Below are 20306 nucleotides of genomic sequence, written 5' to 3'. Positions count from 1 at the left end.
AAGATTATTCAGAAAGCCTTCATGTGACTCCACATGGCTGGTATTGGCCTGCGGAACAATGTGAGCCTGCTGATATTGCACTGTCCTTTCCTGAAGTCATTTCCCTCAACACAGCTTGGTTAACTCTGGCTGAACTCAGCATCAAGTTGCTCATGCCGATGTTTTCATCAGCCCTCTTTTCTTAAAGCTTGACCGCCTGCCTTAAATTAATTCAGACCGGTAGCTGCATTCTATATGCATAGGATGGATACTAATTTATATGTTATTTGCATCTTCTGGAACATTCATGTTATTTTTATGAGACCATTATTGCAGTATGATGTATACATTTCTGGAAAAAGGTGGAAAAATTCAGTTGCATTCAAATCTGCTCAGATTAGCATGACATATTGCATGCATAATAGGTTAGTTATCTTACGATTGTTTAATGAGTCCATTTTTTATCTCAAATATCTCTCTCCTAGATGCTGCCTAATACTACATTTCTATCCAATTACCCATATTGCAGTACCTTCTCACCTCTGTATATTCATGCTTACATACTACCGAATGTATCTACTACCCATTCTCTCTTTTGTTCATATGGATACATGATTTTCATTGTAGACCCCTTTTTTGTTTATCTAGGTGAGCATCCGAGAGGATATAAACGTGAATATGAGTATGACAGGATTTGTGAGTGTATGAGCAGGCATTAGGATGGCAGCAGCAGAGATCTATTAAGATTTAAGGACTGTCCAGTAGCCTAGCATGACTGGAATGTAAGGGTTTTAACTGGCATAGTGGAAGAGAAGGTTATAACTTTGGTGCCAGATCACAGGACACTTTGAATGCCATATGCATATTTTTCTAGTGTTATGAAGATGGGCACTTGTGTCTATATGAGATCTAACCCACATAAATCATGATGCAGGTTTTTGTTAATGTCTCATCAGCTGCCTCGGAGAACTTTCCTCCAGCTTCTTTATTCCATGGCAATGAGAAACATAATAATTTGTCATTCCTGAATTTGCAGAGGAACAACTTATATTTCAGAAAATTATGAAAATATTTATGTTGTTCCATCTAAAGTCTTAGATAAAACTACAACTATTGTGGCTAACAGTCTTAGCCCAGATAGTAGTTTTACTCCATAGTTTTATTAAAAAAACCTTTAAAAGGTAATCGCAGTCATGGTTTAAAAGAACAAAGTAAAGTGAATTTCTCCAAGGCAGATTTTATTCTATTCTTAGGTTTTAGAGAGTAGGGACGATGATTGGCTGGTTTCTTAGTTCTATCCCCTTTGGAGAGAAACTACTCATTAAATGTTTGTGAATTTTAAATAAGTACTTGCATTTTGAGTCTTTCTTTCTTGTGCTTTTGTTTTGTAGAAAGTCTATTTATAATATTTGGGCTTTGTTAGATGGATTTAAGGGAGAAGCACATAATTCTTTTTTTTTTTTTTTGAGACGGGGTCTTGCTGTGTTGCCCAGGCTGGAGTGCAGTGGCACGATCTCAGCTCACTGCAAACTCCGCCTCCCAGGTTCCCACCATTCTCCTGCCTCAGCCTCCCCAGTAGCTGGGACTACAGGCGCCCGCCACTGCGCCCAGCTAAGTTTTTGTATTTTTAGTAGAGACGGGGTTTCACTGTGTTAGCCAGGATGGTCTTGATCTCCTGACCTCGTGATCCACCCACCTCGGCCTCCCAAAGTGCTGGGATTACAGGCATGAGCCACCTCGCCCGGCCCATAATCCTTTTTTGGTTTGCTTTTTTTTTTTCTCTCTTTTGAGATGGGAGTCTGACTCTGTTGCCCAGGCTGCAGTGCAGTGGCATGATCATGGTTCACTGCAGCCTTGAATTCCTGGGTTCAGGCAATCCTCCCACCTCAGCCTCCCGAGTAGCTGGGACCACAGGGGCACACCACTATCCCCAGCTAATTAAAAAAATTGTTTTTGTAGAGATGAAGTCTTGCTTTGTTGCCCAGGCTGGTCTCAGACTCCTGGCTTCAAGCAGTTCTCCCACCTGAGAACTTAATATTAGAATGAATATTAGAAATATTCATTCTAATATTAAGAATATTTAAAATAATTTCTAGAAACCCAAAATTTCTAATTTAGATTTTTTTTTCTCATGCCATAGGTGCAGCTCAATCTATTTTAGAGAGTGCTTAAATAATTTTTTTGCTGTTTTGGCTTCCTTCAGACATGGCTCAAAGGATGCAGGTTGAAAGTGAAATGATTCGTGTAAGACCACATATGGTCCCCGGCCTGAATCTTCAAGCCATTTTCCAAAGTGGGAAGTCACTTCCCTGAGAAGTCTGTGTAACTGTAGCTTCCTGTAGCTTTATTTACTTAATAAATACATACCAATTCCTGACTTTAAGATCCTGTGCTAATTTCAGGAGGCAAAGAAGATTAAATGAAACAGATTTTTAAAGAGGCAGGTCTCTTAGTCTCATAGTTATCTGTGAAGATAGTCTGTATAAGAAGTTTTAAAAAATGTAAATGTGCATGGAGGCAGGGTCAATACGTTCTGTCTGGGGTTGGGAGGTTGGGACTGAGAAAGGTTTCACAGAAGCAGAAGCACTTGAGCTGGTTCTTTAAAGACAAGTAGGATTTAGATGGCAGAGGCAATGGAAGGGCTTTCCAAGCCTTAGAATAGCAGTGGCAGAGGCATGGACATGCTGAGGTTTTCTCAATAGATTTAGGGTCTGGCGGCCGGGCGCGGTGGCTCATGCCTGTAATCCCAGCACTTTGGGAGGCCGAGGCAGGGGGATCACAAGGTCAGGAGATCGAGACCACAGTGAAACCCCTTCTCTACTAAAAATACGAAAAAAATTAGCCAGGCGTGGTGGCGAGCGCCTGTAGTCCCAGCTACTCAGGAGGCTGAGGCAGGAGAATGGCGTGAACCTGGGAGGTGGAGCTTGCAGCGAGCCCAGACCGCGCCACTGCACTCCAGCCTGGGTGACAGAGCGAGACTCCGTCTCAAAAAAAAAAAAAGGTTTAGGGTCTGGCCAGGAGACTAGCACGACTGCCATGTAGGGGTTTGACCGGCATAGTCGAAGAGAAGGTTATAAATTTGGTGCCAGATTACAGAACATTCTGAGTGCCATCTGCATTTTTTTTTTTCCCTTAGCAACTTCTGCTGATCGCTTTTATCGAATAGACAGATCTCAGGTAAGTTTTTTTCCAGCCTGCTTGTGAAAGTGAAAAATTCCCAAGTTAATGTACTTTATTGGTAGCTAATCTCATAAATTTTTCTTAACGAAAAACACTGAGACACAAATTTTGGAATGGTGTTCATAACCTAAGCTATGAACCTTTGATTTATCTTGACATGTTTTATGATTTATGGACTCAAGATGATGTGGCTTGATCTTGCAAATGAGTACAGAAAATAAGTCGACTTGTAGACATTATCCCCAGCCTGTACTCCAAATTTTCATTCACAAATATATTTTTACTCCTTCTTAGCCAAATTTCATGTCTGTCTAAGCTCATTTCTGTTTAGCAAGTTTGAGACCCCAAGTGTATAACTAGATGTTTGCCGATCCCTAGAGGTCAGTGATGAGAAAAAAAAAATGGTTTTGCCCAAGTTAATAATTCCTCCCATTACGCGAATTCTCCTAGGAAAAAAATGTACAGTATTGAACCTAATGATAAAGTTGTTAACCAGGCTGCTTAGCTTTGACCAGATGATGGGGTAGAAGTCCACTTATCATACACTCCTGCTGGGCCAGTGGTATGTGGGTGTCACTTCTCTAATAGTATTTGGGAAGGAGATGAGGCAAGACCATTTCTAGATATACCTAAAAATAAAATGCTGGTTAAGTGGAAATCCTGAACCAAGGGGATTCATCTCTCCCTGTCTCCCCCTGCCTGCCATAGCCCAGCTTTCAGGAGGATCACTAACTGATCAAGCTTCTGACGACACAGTGTGATCCTTTGACACGTTGCAGAATTTCATTATTCCTCGAGACCAAGAATAATTGTTTTGTTATTCTTCATGCAACAGACTTCTTGTTCTTCCTTAGGAACATTTGCACTTTGTGATGGAGATTTCCCAAGACGAGATTTTTATTCTGGACCCAGATATGGTGGTGTCACAGCCAGCGGGGACACCTCCGGGCATGCCTGACCTGGTGGTGGAGCAAGCCTCGGGGTGAGTGTGCGTCTCCTTGCCTATGAGGCTGGCCTCAGGGTGACATCCATGTCTGGTTCGCCTTTGAACTTGACATCGTTCTAATGACATCAAATGATTTTGAAATGTAGATTTTCTTGTTATGTTTCCTTAGAGTGGTTATTATAAGTCTGTCTTATGAATGGCCCTGTAGAAACACAAAACCAGATTTGCACCATGTCCAAGCCTTCTTTCCCCATCACAGCAACACTTCCTAACAAACCTAGAAAGCACTAGTACTTGTGTTTGTGCTTATACATTTGTAGTAACTCTGTTATCTACATTAACAATTGACACAGGTGATTTGACAAATTTTCTCCTCTTCCTCTTCTTTGCTATTTCCAGGCTGCTGGAGACATGTAGATTATATAATAATAACTATGACATATCAAGCCCTTTTTAAGAGCTCTGTCCCGTGTCTCTCTTCTATTTCTACCACCGCTTCATAGTGACTTAATCATCTTAAGTGCTCTGTGCTTATTTTCTCATCTGTAAAATACAAATAACAATAATCCTCACTCAGAGAATTGTTTGGCGATTAAAAGAATTGATACAGGTAAAGCACTTAAAGTCGTTCCTGGCATTTTTAAAACACGCATTAAATAGAATGTTATTACAGTAATCATCATCATCATCATCATCATTCTAGTGACCTTGAAAATTTGGTACAATTATCCTTAATTCATAGATTAAAAAATTGAGACCTAAAGGGTTATGTTACTTGCCTAATATTTCACAGAAAATAAGTAGAAAAAATGAGATACAGTCCTGGGCTACCTGATGCCAGAGCCCATGCATTTAACTACCACCTTCCACCACCCAAATGTAATTAATATTTCTAAGTTATTTCAATAATTCAGAACTATTTAGAGAATTTTGTGTGCCAGGTCCTAGTGTAAGTACTTGGGGAATAACAGTACAAAAATTAAAACAGATAAGAATCGTTGTCCTTGTGAAATTTAGTGTTTTACTGGTCTGTGGGGCCTGCATTATTGAAATAAGAATTGCTCTAGAAACCATACACAATGTGCCCAAATAGTAAATGCACATCGTGTACACATACTCATATAGTATGAATAAACAGGCCACTAGGCTAGCACAACTGCAATGTCATCTTCATTCCTGTTTTCCCATTGTCACTTGATTTACTTTTTTTCACTTCTTTGGGTCACTGCTGCTATTTGTGAGTGGTTTCCCACTCTGCCAGGGGCAGTTGATGTTCAATATGTACCAAGTCTATGGGGAGACAAGAGAGGACTCAAGTGGCTGCATGGAACTGATAGAAAGCTGTTCTCAGGAAGCCAGAGCTGCGATGTCAGAGCATGGGGGAAGGCCGACAGGCACAAGGGGTAGCCAGATGCACCCCTGGGAGCCCCAAAGGTGGTGGGGAAGGCCACCTTCGCAGGGCACATCCATGCATCAGACCCATCAGTAGTGGGGAAAGCAGGTAGAATGTTTTGTCCTACTGTAGAAGCAGCAGGTGCTAGAGTCTGGGTGTCCTCCTACCCCACCTAACCTGAGCTCTGACTCTTGATCTAGCAAGGAGAGAGTCCATTCTGCCAAGTTTCCCTGGTCTTTGTTCACTTGGTCATTTTCTTTTTCTTTTCCTTTTTTTTTTTTGGAGATGGAGTCTCGCTCTGTTGCCCAGGCTGGAGTGCAGTGGTGCGATCTTGGCTCACTGCAAGCTCCGCCTCCCGGGTTCACACCATTCTCCTGCCTCAGCCTCCCGGGTAGCTGGGACTACAGGTGCCCACCACCACGCCCAGCTAATTTTTTGTATGGTCGTTTTCTTCATGTCAAATAATGGCCAAAACGAATTGCTTTGGCCTGGCTAGACCTCTGTTAGCTCTATCTCCAAAAATAAAGTAGCCTGAAATTCCACCAGGGCTTGAATCAGTGCCTTTCTTATTTCTCACCAGTTGCTTACCCTGAACTAAACCAGGAACAGGGAAGCAGTGAAACAGGATGGGCTTTGTTATTTTCTAATCTGCACTTCTGCACTAGGTCTGTTACTTCTTATTCATGTCACATTTAAAATGACTTACTCTTGAAAATCAGTTTTCTCATCTGTAAAGGGGACAGAATCATGCAGATAGTTCATGATTGTTGAGATAAATGAATGAAATAGTAAATGTGTAGTATCTGGTAAACACTCCGTAAAGATGAATTTTGCTTCTCACATTTACTGGCAAGATTCATCTTCAGAAAGTGGAAACGAAGTCACATGGCTGACTTTGAATGCTTAACTGTCTGGTGCCCTTCTTTCTCTCAGGATCTCAGACTGGTGGAATCCTGCCCTGCGGAAACGCATGCTGAGTGACAGTGGGCTGGGGATGATAGCTCCCTATTATGAGGACTCAGATCTGAAAGATCTCAGCCACTCCCGCGTGCTACAGTAAGAGTTCTCTCGCTGTTCTTTTCCTCTGCGCTACTGTGATTGCTGGTAGAGGATGTTCTGTGGGCTGTGCACCAGTGGGCAGGATTCTCTTTTCAATGGTACTCAGGCTGTCTCATGCAGGTGCTACTCTGTGTTTTTATTCCATGCACCTTGCTCACTTTTATCTACCCCAAACCGTTCATGGAGCTCCACCTTCCATTCTCTTGCTCCTGAGCCACCTTGAGCCCCTTGCACGTGGACCTCCACATACTTTAAACCTCATCAGTGTCTTCTTTACTGGAGTTTAGTGTTTATCAGACATCCCTGTTTGCCACATCATGAAGACATGCATGAGAGTGATCATGAGTAGCTTGAAAGTGACACGTGGTTTTTCATTTGTGAACACGTTATCTTGCTGTTTCATTGGTCCTCAGTCCTGAGCCTGTGCATGTGTGCTCTACCCAATATTGCCACGTGGGTTTGTTGGCTAAAGGTGGGTGCTGCCCATGTTGTGGTTGCAGTCTCTGTGGGTAAGCAGTACAGCGTTTGTTTGTAGATCAGAACAGTACGTGTGCTTTCTTCTGAGGTCTGATCATGGTGAGAGTGTAGGATGCATGCTGAAGTTCCACAGCAGTGTTGATACCTTTGTGCTCAGTGAATTCACCTTCCTATCATTTCCTCTGGTGACAGATACACTCACATGCACCTACTCTTTAATTTCAGGCCAATCAATCCATCTCAGAGGTTATGCAAATCCAGTGTGTTCATGAAATTAGGCTGGTTTCCAGTTTACCTGGGGTCTTAATCAAATAGTGACAATGGCCTTGTAACCACACAGTCTTAGCCTTTTGATAGAATAACAAGATTACTAAAGATTCTTAGAAGCCTAGGGTTAACTAAAGAGGCAAAGAAAGTGCTTTGTTTCTGGACAAAGACCAGAAGCAATTTCAATATTACAAAAGGGAAAAAAATGGGAAATTTGGAGCTAATTATTTCATTGGCAAAGTTTCGAGGCACACACCCTGAGTGCAAAAGGAGACTTCATTTTAATTGCTTCTCTGTATTACCTCTTATTTTCTTGTGTGAAGAGGGGAAAGGAACAAAAATGAATTACTATAGAGTTTTCTTTTTAATTAAACTGTGTTGTTAGTTTCTGATGGCATTTTGATTGCTTACAATTCAGGATGTTTTTCCATTTCCTTTTTATACAGAATTGAGGCTTGTGAACCAGGGTGAGTCAGCCACCCAAGAATAGCTAAAAAAGTGGCCATTTATCTGTGGGCAGACTTATTGGAAAATTAGAGTTTTAATTAGCTACAGAAATAGAAATTAAGCCTAGACAAACCAGATGAGTATTTTAGTTGTACATGTATATAGTCTGTTTCCACAAAGCAGAATATGAGCTCAATCTAGTTTTCTAGGTCCTGATTTTTCTATATATAACATACTGATGTATGTATCATGATAAATAAAATAATTGAATATAAGATAGTAAATATTCTTCCCAAGGATCACAAATAAATTTACCGCTTTATATAATAGCCAAGTTCTTAAAAGCAGATGTGAAAATCAACTCTTTCTGTTTGTTTGGGTTATATTATCCTTTTAGGGATGTCTCTTAATTTTTGGTTGATCTTCAATTTACAGCTATAAGTTTTTGCAGTCATTTATACTACTTTAGTTCTAAAATGCCCTAGAGTAGTAGACACTTTTAAAGAAAACCTGAAAAATTACTTTGAAAACAAGCAAACATTCACTCCCAACCTTTCAGCTTCTCCAGCTGCATCTCCAGACATCGTGGAACAAAGGCAAGTCATCTCTACTAGGCTCAGTCTGAATTCCTGTCTCATAAAAGACACAGCATCATAAAATTGTTGTGTTAAATCACTTAAAACAAAACCAAACTAGATGCCTTACCTCAACTTTTTAATTAATTCTTTAACTTTTAAAATTATTATGTCCATTTATTTCTTAGAGTATCTTTTTATTGCCTTCAGACGTCATCTCTGATACAAATAGGTATAATTGCAGTTGTGGAAATGTCTAATAATATTAGTAATAACTACTATTGATGGACTACTTCCCACTTGCTTTGTATCATAATTAAATGATCTTCTTTCAATAATTTTTAAATTTAGCTGTTGCTTAACAGATAAGTAAACTGAGGCTCCTAGAGGGTAAAATATTTCTCTTAGGTCACTTCAAATGGCAGGTGTGGTTTGACCTGAGGTCGGTTTGACTTCTGACTCTATGGTTTTTCCATCGTCCTACACTGTCTTCCCAAAGGGACCATACAGAGTTAGCGCACCAGAGCCACAGAGGTTTACTTTGGTTTCTATTTCTTTTTTTTTTGAGACGGAGTCTCGCTCTGTCCCCCAGGCTGGAGTGCAGTGGCACGATCTCGGCTCACTGCAGGCTCCGCCCCCCGGGGTTCACGCCATTCTCCTGCCTCAGCCTCTCCGAGTAGCTGGGACTACAGGCGCCCGCCACCACGCCCGGCTAATTTTTTGTATTTTTAGTAGAGACGGGGTTTCACCGTGGTCTCGATCTCCTGACCTCGTGATCCGCCCACCTTGGCCTCCCAAAGTGCTGGGATTACAGGCTTGAGCCACCGCGCCCGGCCTCTATTTCTTTTTTACATTTGTAAAGTGAAAAATCCTACAATATAGGGGTACTATGCATGCACATTAAATATACAACTGCAAACTTACCCAGAAGTAAATATGGCTGAGAATTAATTTTTAAGCATCTTTTCTTTAAAAGAAGAGATTGAAACAAAATATAATGGTGGTAAACTTCAGTTTAAAATTATTAAATATATATAAACTATTCTAATCAAAATAAGCGTAAAAATTATATAGAAGGCCATCATGTACCAACCACCTTGATTTATTTATGTCGTTGTTTTTCTATATTTGCATTATGTCTTTCTTTCAAGCCATAAACAACATAGAGTAGTGTAAAAAATATAGTTTTATGGTTTTGTTTTGTATCATACAAGTTGGAATCTCTCTAATTGGAAAATCTGTAATCTGAAATGCTCCAAAATCCAAAACTTTTAAAGTGCTGACATGATGCTCAAAGGGAGTGCTTATTGGAACATTTTGGATTTCAGATATTTGGGTTTGGGATGCTCAGCTGGTAAGTATAATGCAAATATTCCAAAATCCTAAGAAAATAAAAAATCTGAGGCACTTCTGGTCCCAAGCATTTTGGCTAAGGGATAGTCAACTTGTATTTTTGTTTTTGCCTGTGTTATATAATGCATATATTTTGAAACTTGCCATTTCACTCAGCATTGTATTTTTGAAATTCATTCATATTGATATATGGGTTTTAAATAATTTTTGGTATAGAATATTGCATCATACATATGCTATAAATTATTTCTCTATTTCGATATTGATTTCTAATATTCTATTATTTTTTAAAATGCCACAAACATCCTGTGCCCTTCTGTGTTGCAGAATATATATGCAGTTTCAGCTTACTCGATATTGCAGAATTTACCTTCCCAGTTAGAGTATTGATGAATCAGTAACTGAAAAGGCCCTGAACACTTATTGTAATAATCTAGGTATGATCAGCATCTGTTTCTTTAAGCTTTAAAGCCCCAGTCAACTTGGGGGAGAGGAAATGTTCAATTTTAAAATCCTGTTGACAGTGCTAAATAACTCACTGTATAAAAAGAAATCAAAAGAGAAAGTTTCAATTCTTAGAACTGAAAATACTACTTACCAGAGTTTTTGAGACACTGCTAACATGGTATTCATAGAACGATTTAGGACTGCAAATTCATTTATCAAGGGAAAAATGAGTGCGTGCAAATAAGCAAAGCATTCAATTTGATAAATTGGAAAAAGAATCCCAGTGTAATAGAAATGAGAGGGGAGAAAAATAATAAAGATAACAAGAGAAATCAATGACAGGGAGAATAAAACAGACAGATGATGAACAGAAAATAAAATTTTTGGCTGGGCCTGGTGGCTCACGCCTGTAATCCCAGCACATTGGGAGGCTGAGGCGGGTGGATCACGAGGTCAGGAGATCGAGACCATCCTGGCTAACACGGTGAAACCCCGTCTCTACTAAAAATGCAAAAAATTAGCCGGGTGTGGTGGCGGGCGCCTGTAGTCCCAGCTACTCGGGATGTTGAGGCAGGAGAATGGCATGAACCCGGGAGGCGGAGCTTGCAGTGAGCCGAGATCGGGCCACTGCACTCCAGCCTGGGTGACAGAGTGAGACTCCATCTCAAAAAAATAAAAAATAAAAAATAAAAAAAAAATTCTTTGAAAAGATAAATAAGACAAAATTCTGAGAAGTCTGATTTAAAAGAAAAAAGTACTGAAAATAGAAAGAAATATACCCCCAAGGCTTTCCCCATATCACTCTTCCTCCAAGGCACCCAGGGCATTTTTGTGCCAAGCGGCCCTTTCCCCTCCAAATTGCAACTGACCGGGCTCTGTTGGATCTTCTCAGCATTTTCCCATGGTTTTAAACTTTGAAGTAGTCCCTTAGATCCATCAACCTCCCTTTTTCTCAGGCAGCGTGAGAGGCAATTAATATAAAGAGGATGAATTAGATTTCTATCATTACTGGAACTAGTTGCAATTATATTAAATGTTTCCATTTAGAAACATTATAATTTTAAAGGAAGATATACACATGCCTACTTATATGCAGGTCCTATAGGAAAGACTATAATTCCAAAGTAGGATACACAACGTGTATAGTGTTCAAAACCTGTGAACATAATAACAAATATTTAAGAACCAATTTTGAAATGAATTGGTGAGAAGTGGTTGACTGACATTTTTACTGCTGGGACCATAATGATTTTGTCTTTAAGTTAAAAAAAAAAAAGGTTTTCAATGCCCAAGGAAGTTCTATTTAAAATGACATGATTCTGGAAATGTATTTGCTCTTATCTTTAATTGTACCACCACGATTAGTGGCAAGACTATATTTCATCTGGCAGAAGATTAATAAGGAGGGAATTTACTTAAATTTTAGCAGACCAAATCTATTTGAGTTGTAAGGAAGAATTTTGCCACTTAAGGATCTATGAGATAAGAAAATAGGCATGGAATGAAAACTCTGATATATTCTTCTTAAGTTTTCTTTGAGAAAAGGACTGACTCACCTCTGAGTCAGATGGGTTAAGAGCAAGCAGGTAAAGGGGCTAGGAGACACTGCTTTTGTTTCTGAATCAGAGTAACCTTTTTCCGGCTCTTAGATTTTGTAGTTCGTAAGAAACCCCCAAATGACTGAAAGAGGTGTTCTTTTTCTCAATGTCCCCAAGTCCTAGGCCTGAAAGAACTAAAGTGGACTGTCACACAAATAGTATCTTGCCACTAGACTAAGACACAGGGGAAACAGTGTAGTGAACCACACTGAGGGCAGATATTCAGTCCAGATAACTGTGTCTAGGCAGGTGTCTGGTACCCGATCAGCTACACAGGGCTAATGGGTTTTTATGATTGGCAGAGGATTTCTGTCGACAAGGAAAGATAATGCTATCAAATGCTTAACTACAATGTGTGAGGTCTGATTTGTGATTTCATTTGAATCCTAAGAAATAGGGTAAACAATTCAGTCAATCATGTATTGAACAAATCAATATTGGGCACCTTCAGTGACTGAAGTCAGGCACTGAAGATATACAACTAAAGAAGAAATAATTATTGCCCTTGAAGAGCTTATATTTAAAGGGGAAAATATTAGACCAATTATTACAGTTCCTACTAATAAGTGCTGTGCGGCATAAGAGTGTTCTGGAAACAAGAGGAAATATAATTTGCTGCTTTTTTTAAGATTTAACTTTTTTGACCCTAGAAAGGATGAATATTTAAAGAATTAACGAAAATGTCAGCCTCACAGAAAAAAAATAGGCTTATTAAGCGTTCTATGTGTATTTTCTTCATCTTTTACATATGAATAAGTATTTGTCCTTCCTCATTGTGTAAACCAGAAATGTCTCTCAAATAATGGAAAACACTCAATGGTAGTTCAACATCTCCATATGCTATGTGTGCTTAAGGAAATTTGGACAACTGAGAAATTATTTGGAGATATCAAGATATCTAATAATACTTTAAACTGAAAAACTGGCCTTTTTAGTATAGTCTGCAATTGCAATTCTGAATCACTGTATCGAGAAGATAAAGCCCAGAGACCTCCTGTGTTCTGAAAACTCAGATGTTCTAGGCTGATTATGGGAGAAATAACTTCATTCCCCTCTGGTCCTCAACTATTTTCTTTATTCAGTTTCTTCTGGGAACATTAGGTTATGGCCTGAGCCTAATAAAAAGGGTAATTGTGCTTATTGTGAAAGCTTCAGGTTCTCAACAGGAAGACAGACTATTGGACAGCGATTTTGATTTTGGAAATATTCTTTGAGCTTCACAATCAGATAAGTGGAGGAAAATTAATCTTCTTAGTGGGGCGCAGGTTTTGCTGAAATATATCTTAGAGATGAAATCAGTGCTGTCAGGATAAAGATGGCTCCTGGCATCTGTTTCACTGAGATAGTTGGGTCCCGTTTCTACCTACCTTTGACATCCCTGATTACCTTTGTCTGGTCTCAATCTTGCTCACCCCGGATACTCATTCCAGCTGGAAAAATACAGGATAGCTGACATATGTCTTCCTTCTTCTTTTTCTTCTTGACTTACCTCGAGTTTGAAATGAATTGATGAATTATTCTATTTGGCAAGCACATAATAACACTCTATTCCTATGGGTGTGTGAAATATTTAATAAGAGATTTTCCTTTGTTATTTTTAGAATTGTTCCTCAATCATTTATGCATATGGAGGCCCTAAACCACTCGGAGGAAATGGATTTAAATTTACCTTTCCAAGTTCAGTTAGTGGAAGAGTTAGAACAGAATTCCCTGTGTACCACATCTTACTTTGACTGACATTGAAAGAAAAACAAACAAACTTACTTTAATGTTAAATATCCATTTTATTTGAAATAATCCCAGGAAATTCTTGCCTTTCATTGCCATGAGTTCCAAGTTTTGCCAATGATTACAGCATGAGGAAGTATTAGTGTTAAGTGGCTCTCTTTTTACATTTGTAAAAGCTGGCAGCCTTATTTATTCACACTTCAGGAATACTGTGAATGTGAGGCAGTATTGATTGGATCCCTCTTTAAAGCATGTGAGTTCCTTGGATGACCAAACTGTGCATTTCTCCCTCTGTCTCCATAGCACTTTGCACCATACCTAGAATGGTAGGCATTCAACAAGGCAGGCTTTTCGGATGAATAGAAGGATGTTCCATTCCTAGAACATCCCGTGATAGAAAAGGTGCTCTGTCAAACCAAAATAGATACATGTCTATTTATATTGCTATACTAAACCCAGTACTTATCAAATTATAACAAAATAATAATGATAACAAAATAATATGTAAAATGTTGACCATTTTTGTTAGGCTGTGGATTCCATTTATATATTTCAAATTTGAATATAAGTATGCTTGATCCAGGGAATTCACAGATCAAAATAATAAAGACGCACTTGAATGCCTGACTTGGAGAAATGTTGGTATTTCACAAGTGAGAAAGTAAAAGGTAAGTGTGCGTGGGTATAGGAAGTTGTAGGCACTGTTGGTGAGCACAGTGGTAGGTAGAGTGGCAAGGAAGAATTGTTTCCCAGGCATTCACCTCCAAAATAAACTGTTAGTCCATTTGCTGCATTCTCCAACTTCCACCAACACTCGTTTTCTCAATGTATCTGCCTTAGGTGAATAATTTGATTAAACAGATCTAGAGTATGAAAGAGTGATCATTTTGAAATATTTTCAAAAAACTACTTGCCTGCGAATCTCAAGTTGCTGGGATGTGGAGCAATAGTCACTTACCATATTCAGCGTGGAGTTGAGGAATGTGAGAGGGATGTCATATTATCACTGGAAATGGTGGTGGTTAGGGAGTTATATCGGGCATGGGACTTCTTTGTGGTACTTCTGGAGCCCTCTGAACCCCCAACTCTAAGAAGATGAGAACAAGAGATATCTCAACACCATGCTAGCACTACTTATTTGGAATTCGGAGAGATAGAGACCACATTCTCGCCCCCCCCCCCTTTTTTTTTTTTAACTTTTCTGGATGATTGTGCCAGGCATCACCCATAAAAACAACAGTCCTCTAACAGTTTTCTCCAATACTCTGTGAGATGCTGGTCTTACTCCATGACTGCCTTAGAATCTCCTTAAAGGTGGGAATGAAATGTTATAAGTTAAGTACCTCCCACAGCTCTTGGAATAGAGTTAAGTACATAGCAGTTCTTAATATCTAACACTGGAGTCATCGAATTATTCTCACAGTCTGTCGAGCCCATTTTAATTTCTTGCTTTCAATATTACTATGATTTATCTGCATTCATTATATTTTTTTCACGGAGCTCCTTGAACTGATCTATAACTGAGAAACTCTCTTGTCCTTAGACACATTAGAGTCAGGAGGAAGCAGACACTGTTTAGATTCTGTTCCCACCCTCTCCTGAGAAGGGTGGGGTGGGAGGAGATGTTGTCGGAAAGCTTCTGGGGTATGTTACAGTTATCTTCAGAGGTGCCAAATCAGCTTCCAACCCCGCCTAGTTTTGTCTTCCATTTTCTAAAACTGGGATCAGAAGTCCTTATTTGGATTTCCTAAAAATAAGTAGCTGTGACTGAGCCCTTACTCAATTACCACAGGGAGATATTGCATATCCGGGATCACGAGAGAAGTGAGGTGCCTTGCTTATAAGCCCCACGTGCTAAGACTAAACGTGGCTCTCTTGTGACTTGCCTTCACAATCCAGAGCTCCCTCATGTTTCAACTTATGCTTAAAAAGAAAAAAAAGAAGTCCACATTCACAAAATCCAGATGGATTATGTCTCAACAGAAGCTGTTGGCCAGGGTTCCCAGAGTCACTAGGATAAAGCCGGCGACTCGGCTTTTTCTAAAGGGTCCTTCCTCCTGGCTCCCCGGGTATGTCTCCATTGGCTAGCTTTTAGAATAATGTGCCTTTTCTATTTCTTCACGCTTTTTTTTAGAAAGTGGGCTGGCAACTATATTGCAGAGACTGATTTCTAAAGGCAAGCCACCCATCCTTTATTGCTTCACAACTGTGCTGGGTTTAATTATTTCTTTTTTCATTTTGTCTACAGAATGCTAAAATGTGATGGCTACATCATCAGGATGAATAAGCTTGTGAAGTATTATTTTCTCCAACTTCATCTCTTTATTTTATCTATTTCTTTTCTGTGTCCACTGTCCACTTTTGCCCATTCTTCCTCAGTCTCTCTACTCGTAGTTTTCAAACTCCTTTGCCCTCATTTTGTTGCAGTTCTTGAAAGTTAACAGTAGGTGGCAGTAAAATTTTAAACTCGAAAGACATTCAGGCGACTCAGCAAACTGAGGAGGGTATACAGAAAAGTATGGAATTGTAAATGCTGAAGGTAAAACAGTGTTTTTTTTTTAAATTAGTTTTTAAACTTTTTAATTGACTAATTGCATATATTTATTGTGTACAACATGATTTTTTGAAGTACATATACATTGCTGAATGGCTAAACCTGGCTAATCAATGAATGCATTACATCACACAGTTATTTTTGTGGTGAGGACACTTAATATGCATTCTCTGTGCATTTTTTAAGAATATGTTATATCATCATTAACCAAAGTCACCATGTTGTACAATGGATCTCTTGAACTTAGTCTGCTGAACTGTAATTGTATGGCCTTTGACCAATATCTCCCCAACCTCAACAGTGCTATTTTCTAAAAGCCAAATATATCTAAATATAGGAATCTGTTTAAAAAAAAAACAACAAGATATTTCAAGCACAGCTCACATGGGGGTCATCAAGGCATATATTTGGGTAGGCGAGTCTTAAAGACTGGGAAATTATGACAATAAAGGGAATTGGTAGAAATTTGTATCAAATGAGGAACTCACCAAGCAGCCTTTATTATTTACATGCTGGAAATTATTTCCTTCCCTCCACACAAATGCTCATCTCTGTCTTCTTCCATTTTGCTCTTTCTGCACCCCTTCCCTCTGTTGGTCGTGAATGTTACCTTTGAGGCTGCTTGGCATTCCCTGAATGGGTTTGTGACCACTTGAATAGAGAATGTGTTTGTCTTTCTCTCATTTCAATGCCACTCTGTGTGTTTGCTGTAACTTTCATCTCTCACTCTCATTCTCGCCTGCTCTCTTTTACTGTATGTGCTTTGTTCACTGTTTTAAGAGAAATATTCATAATTAGAAGGACCAAAAGCAAACAAAGAGAGGATTATGTAGTCGATGGAGATTTGCAGTGCTGTGGGATTTCTGGTCCTATTTTACCTAATTAGAGATGCTTCGGGGCTAGAGTGATAATGGTGAAGATGTCACATAGATCCATGGTCTCGTTCTTTCTCCCTCGGGTCCTCCAAATAATGTCATAGGCCTGGCAAACTAGTTCTCCAGGATAGGCAATGCACCCTTGAGAGCTGCTCAAGGGAAGAAAGCTATTGCCCAGAGATGATAATCTGCAGCCATGCTTTCACAGCACAGTAAATCATACCTTTGCTCACTTGATTTGAATGAAGATTCTTGTCTACCAACGGTTTTAGGAAATAGATGTAATTTGTGTAGCATCACCACTTCACGGTAAAACAGAAGAAAAACAAAGATGATGATTCTGCAGTTGTGATGTGGACCCTTGAAATGTGCCTGCAGAGAATGCCCAACTGGGAAATCAGTTTTCATTTGGGACGACACAGGAGTGTAACAGAGGACAAGCATCATGGCTCAAGAAGCAGGGAGGAAAGTCGAACCTGGGGGATGCTGACCAGGCATGAACATTCTTACATGTTCACCATAGGAAAAAGGTGTGAGCACATGATGGGAGGCTGTTCTATCCAGGAAAGGCTGGATTCCACCCAACTGTGACAAAGGTAAATGAGAAAGTCCAGGAAACTCTCAGGGCTGTGGTCAGGAGGGGGGAAAAGAAATACAAGTAAATGACTGAAACGAGAGAGACAGAACATTCAGAGCTGATATAAAGAGCTTCTCTTTCTCTTCCTGAGTAGGATGGATGATCACCTGATGTTTATAGAAAGTGGTCTTTTTGCTGTGGTTCTCATCCCCAAAGCTAGACAGTAAAGAGGAAAGACAGGCATGAAAGGGAAATTGAATGAAATACGCATATAGTGAGTTGTTTTCAGTGTGTGGACATATGTGTGCTGCTTTGTTCCCCAACAAGAACTTCACAATAAGGAGTGGTGTACTTATTTGTAGTGTGCTGTGTAGGGTGTAGAAGGAGCACAATGTCTAGCTTGCCCAGCATTCCCGCTTTGTTTCCTATCGTTACTGCAGGATGGTAACCGGAAAATGAACAGGCCTTGGTTATTTCAGTCAGGCCTGTGAATTGGATGAGTATCTCCCACCTCTTCTACTCCATCCACAGTCTGTGGTCCTGGGGAATCCCACTGCTGAGTGTTTTCAGAATATGAATCTATGCTCTTGTGCCTATTTAAACTCCGCTGTCACACCTGTCCTGCATGTTTGTCTTAAGCCCATCTCTATGTGGTGGACCCATCCCTTGGCCAACTCCCTACCAGGTGATGTTTAACAGCGCTGAGTAGAAGATATATATGTTGGGGACACTGGGAATAGAGATAGACATTCATTTGTAGATGTTTCTTTACAGAAAGTAAGAGTTCCATGTAGATACATCGCCAATATTTATCTAATCTATCCTCTGTTCTTTAGGTAAGACTAATGGATAATCTATTGACATCCTATCTCCAAAGAAGGAAATGATGTAGCCATTCTGAGGAAGGGCCACGTAGGAAGGCCATGGGTGCTTTTGAGTTAAAGCCATGAGATGGAAAAAAAAAAAAAGCAAAATATGCATAGAGTCTAAAAAAAATAAAAAGAAAGAAAACTGGGCAGTGTTATTCAAACAAAAAGGATATTGTGTTAGGATCAGCTTGTAAGTTTTGATCATTTCATGGAGCTTACCGAGAAAATGCATATATCTAAAACCTATTGTAAAGTATATTATACCAGATATAAAGACTGAAATAGTCGTGACACCCATTATTTCATTTCCAGGTTTATTGACTAAAAACGATAAAACATCATAAGAGGTGCAATACTTTATAAAGACCTTTGCCTTCCCAAATATAATACTCGTTTGCTTTTATGTATTGCTCTTTGCTGGTAGAAAACTGGGCACATTTTTCAGTGCCCTTAAGCCTTGTAATCGATCTACTAGAAAGATAAAAGGCTTTGAAGGAAAATTTTTGGATTGAAGGCAATCTAAAAAAAGTATCTTTGAGTTTCTTAGAGATGCTTGAGTTTAGATAGAGTGCTGTCTCTAATGCAGCAGCCACGAGCCAATATGTGCTGAATGTCTTGTTCCCTGATTTGTGATATCTCTATATATTAATCTAATAAAATGATTCATTCCAAGATAGTGTAGCTGTGTTTAGTTGGATAATCTCATATATTCAGACTGCCATGACAACACCCCTTTCCAGAGAAACAAACTTACTTCTTTGGGAACCTGGAGACTAGTCTGAAGCTGACTGCCTCAACACAGATTTCTGTTTTGTCTTGTTTTGTTTTTTGTTTGTTTGTTTGTTTTTTTGAAGTTTGTGACTTTAAAAATTCAAGGGACTTTTGCTTTTGGATCCACAATATGACTGTGCTGGTTTCAGTATGAAAATATTTTAATTTTTACCAGTTAAATTACATAATATTCTATCTAAAATAGCATTTTGTTTTCCCAGAGCTTCCCTTTTTTTCAAGTTTCTCTGCGTATCCTAGTTTGAAAAGTTGTCTTTATTTTAGAGACAATATGGATATTCTCATAAGTAGGGTTAATATTAGGAAGGGTACTTCTACCAGCAAATATTCAGATCAAGATTCATGGAAGAGTAAATTCAAAGTAAAAAATATATATATGCATATATATAAAGATATGTATATAATTAAAAATATGTAACTATATATTATTTTAATTTTTGATTTTTTCGAGACAGAGTTTCACTCTTGTTGTCCAGGCAGGAGTGCAATGGTGCAATCTTGGCTTACTGCAACCTCCGCCTCCTGGGTTCAGGTGATTCTCCTGCCTTAGCCTCTAAGTAGCTGGGATTACAGGCATGTGCCACCATTCCCAGCTGATTTTTGTATTTTTTTTTTAGTAGAGACAGAGTTTCACCATGTTGGCCAGGCTGGTGTCAAACTCCTGATCTCAGGCGATCCGCCCGCCTTGGCCTGCCAAAGTGCTGGGATTACAGGGGTGAGCCATTGTGCCCAGGTATTATTCTAGTTCTTTAAAAATAATTTTAAAATTGACATAAAATTATTATGTATCGTATACAACATGATGTTGCGAAGTATATATAACCGTTACTTATGTAGCCAATTAACATGTGCATTACCATACATAGTTATAAATTTTGTTGTGAGAGTACTTAACATCTACTCTCTTAGCATTTTTTAGGAATGGAGTGTATCATCCTTAACTATAGTCAGCATGCTATACAATAAATCTCCTGAACTTATTCTTCCTAACTGTAACTTTGTCTACTTTGATGAGCATCTCTCCCATCTCCCTCACCCCCAAATGCCCCAGCCTCTGGTATTCTGTGAAATCAACATTTTAGATTCCACATAAGTGAGATCATGCAGTATTTGTCTTTCTCTACCTGGCTTATTTAGCTTAACATAATATCCTTCAGGTTCATTCATGTTGTTGCGAATGACAGGATTTCCTT

The 20306-nt window shown here is 39.2% G+C and overlaps 1 protein-coding gene across 3 annotated transcripts in view; it reads left to right on the top strand.

Moving 5' to 3' along the window:
- The window catches only part of DGKI (diacylglycerol kinase iota), a 475885-nt gene that overhangs the window by 392948 nt on the left and 62631 nt on the right, over nt 1–20306 (top strand). For 2 of the 3 annotated variants that reach the window (XM_032761874.2, XM_058427069.1), the window contains 3 exons: nt 3116–3156; nt 4014–4141; nt 6432–6554. In XM_032761874.2, the coding sequence (XP_032617765.1) occupies nt 3116–3156; nt 4014–4141; nt 6432–6554 (292 nt within the window). Of the gene's footprint in view, nt 1–3115; nt 3157–4013; nt 4142–6431; nt 6659–20306 lie in introns of those variants that run through there. The other variant, XM_058427074.1, reaches the window with a different exon arrangement.

The sequence above is a fragment of the Hylobates moloch genome, unplaced genomic scaffold (assembly GCF_009828535.3).
Source record: "Hylobates moloch isolate HMO894 unplaced genomic scaffold, HMol_V3 SCAFFOLD_1, whole genome shotgun sequence".
Taxonomy (NCBI): Eukaryota; Metazoa; Chordata; class Mammalia; order Primates; family Hylobatidae; genus Hylobates; species Hylobates moloch.
This window is presented reverse-complemented; position numbering and strand designations above follow the sequence as displayed.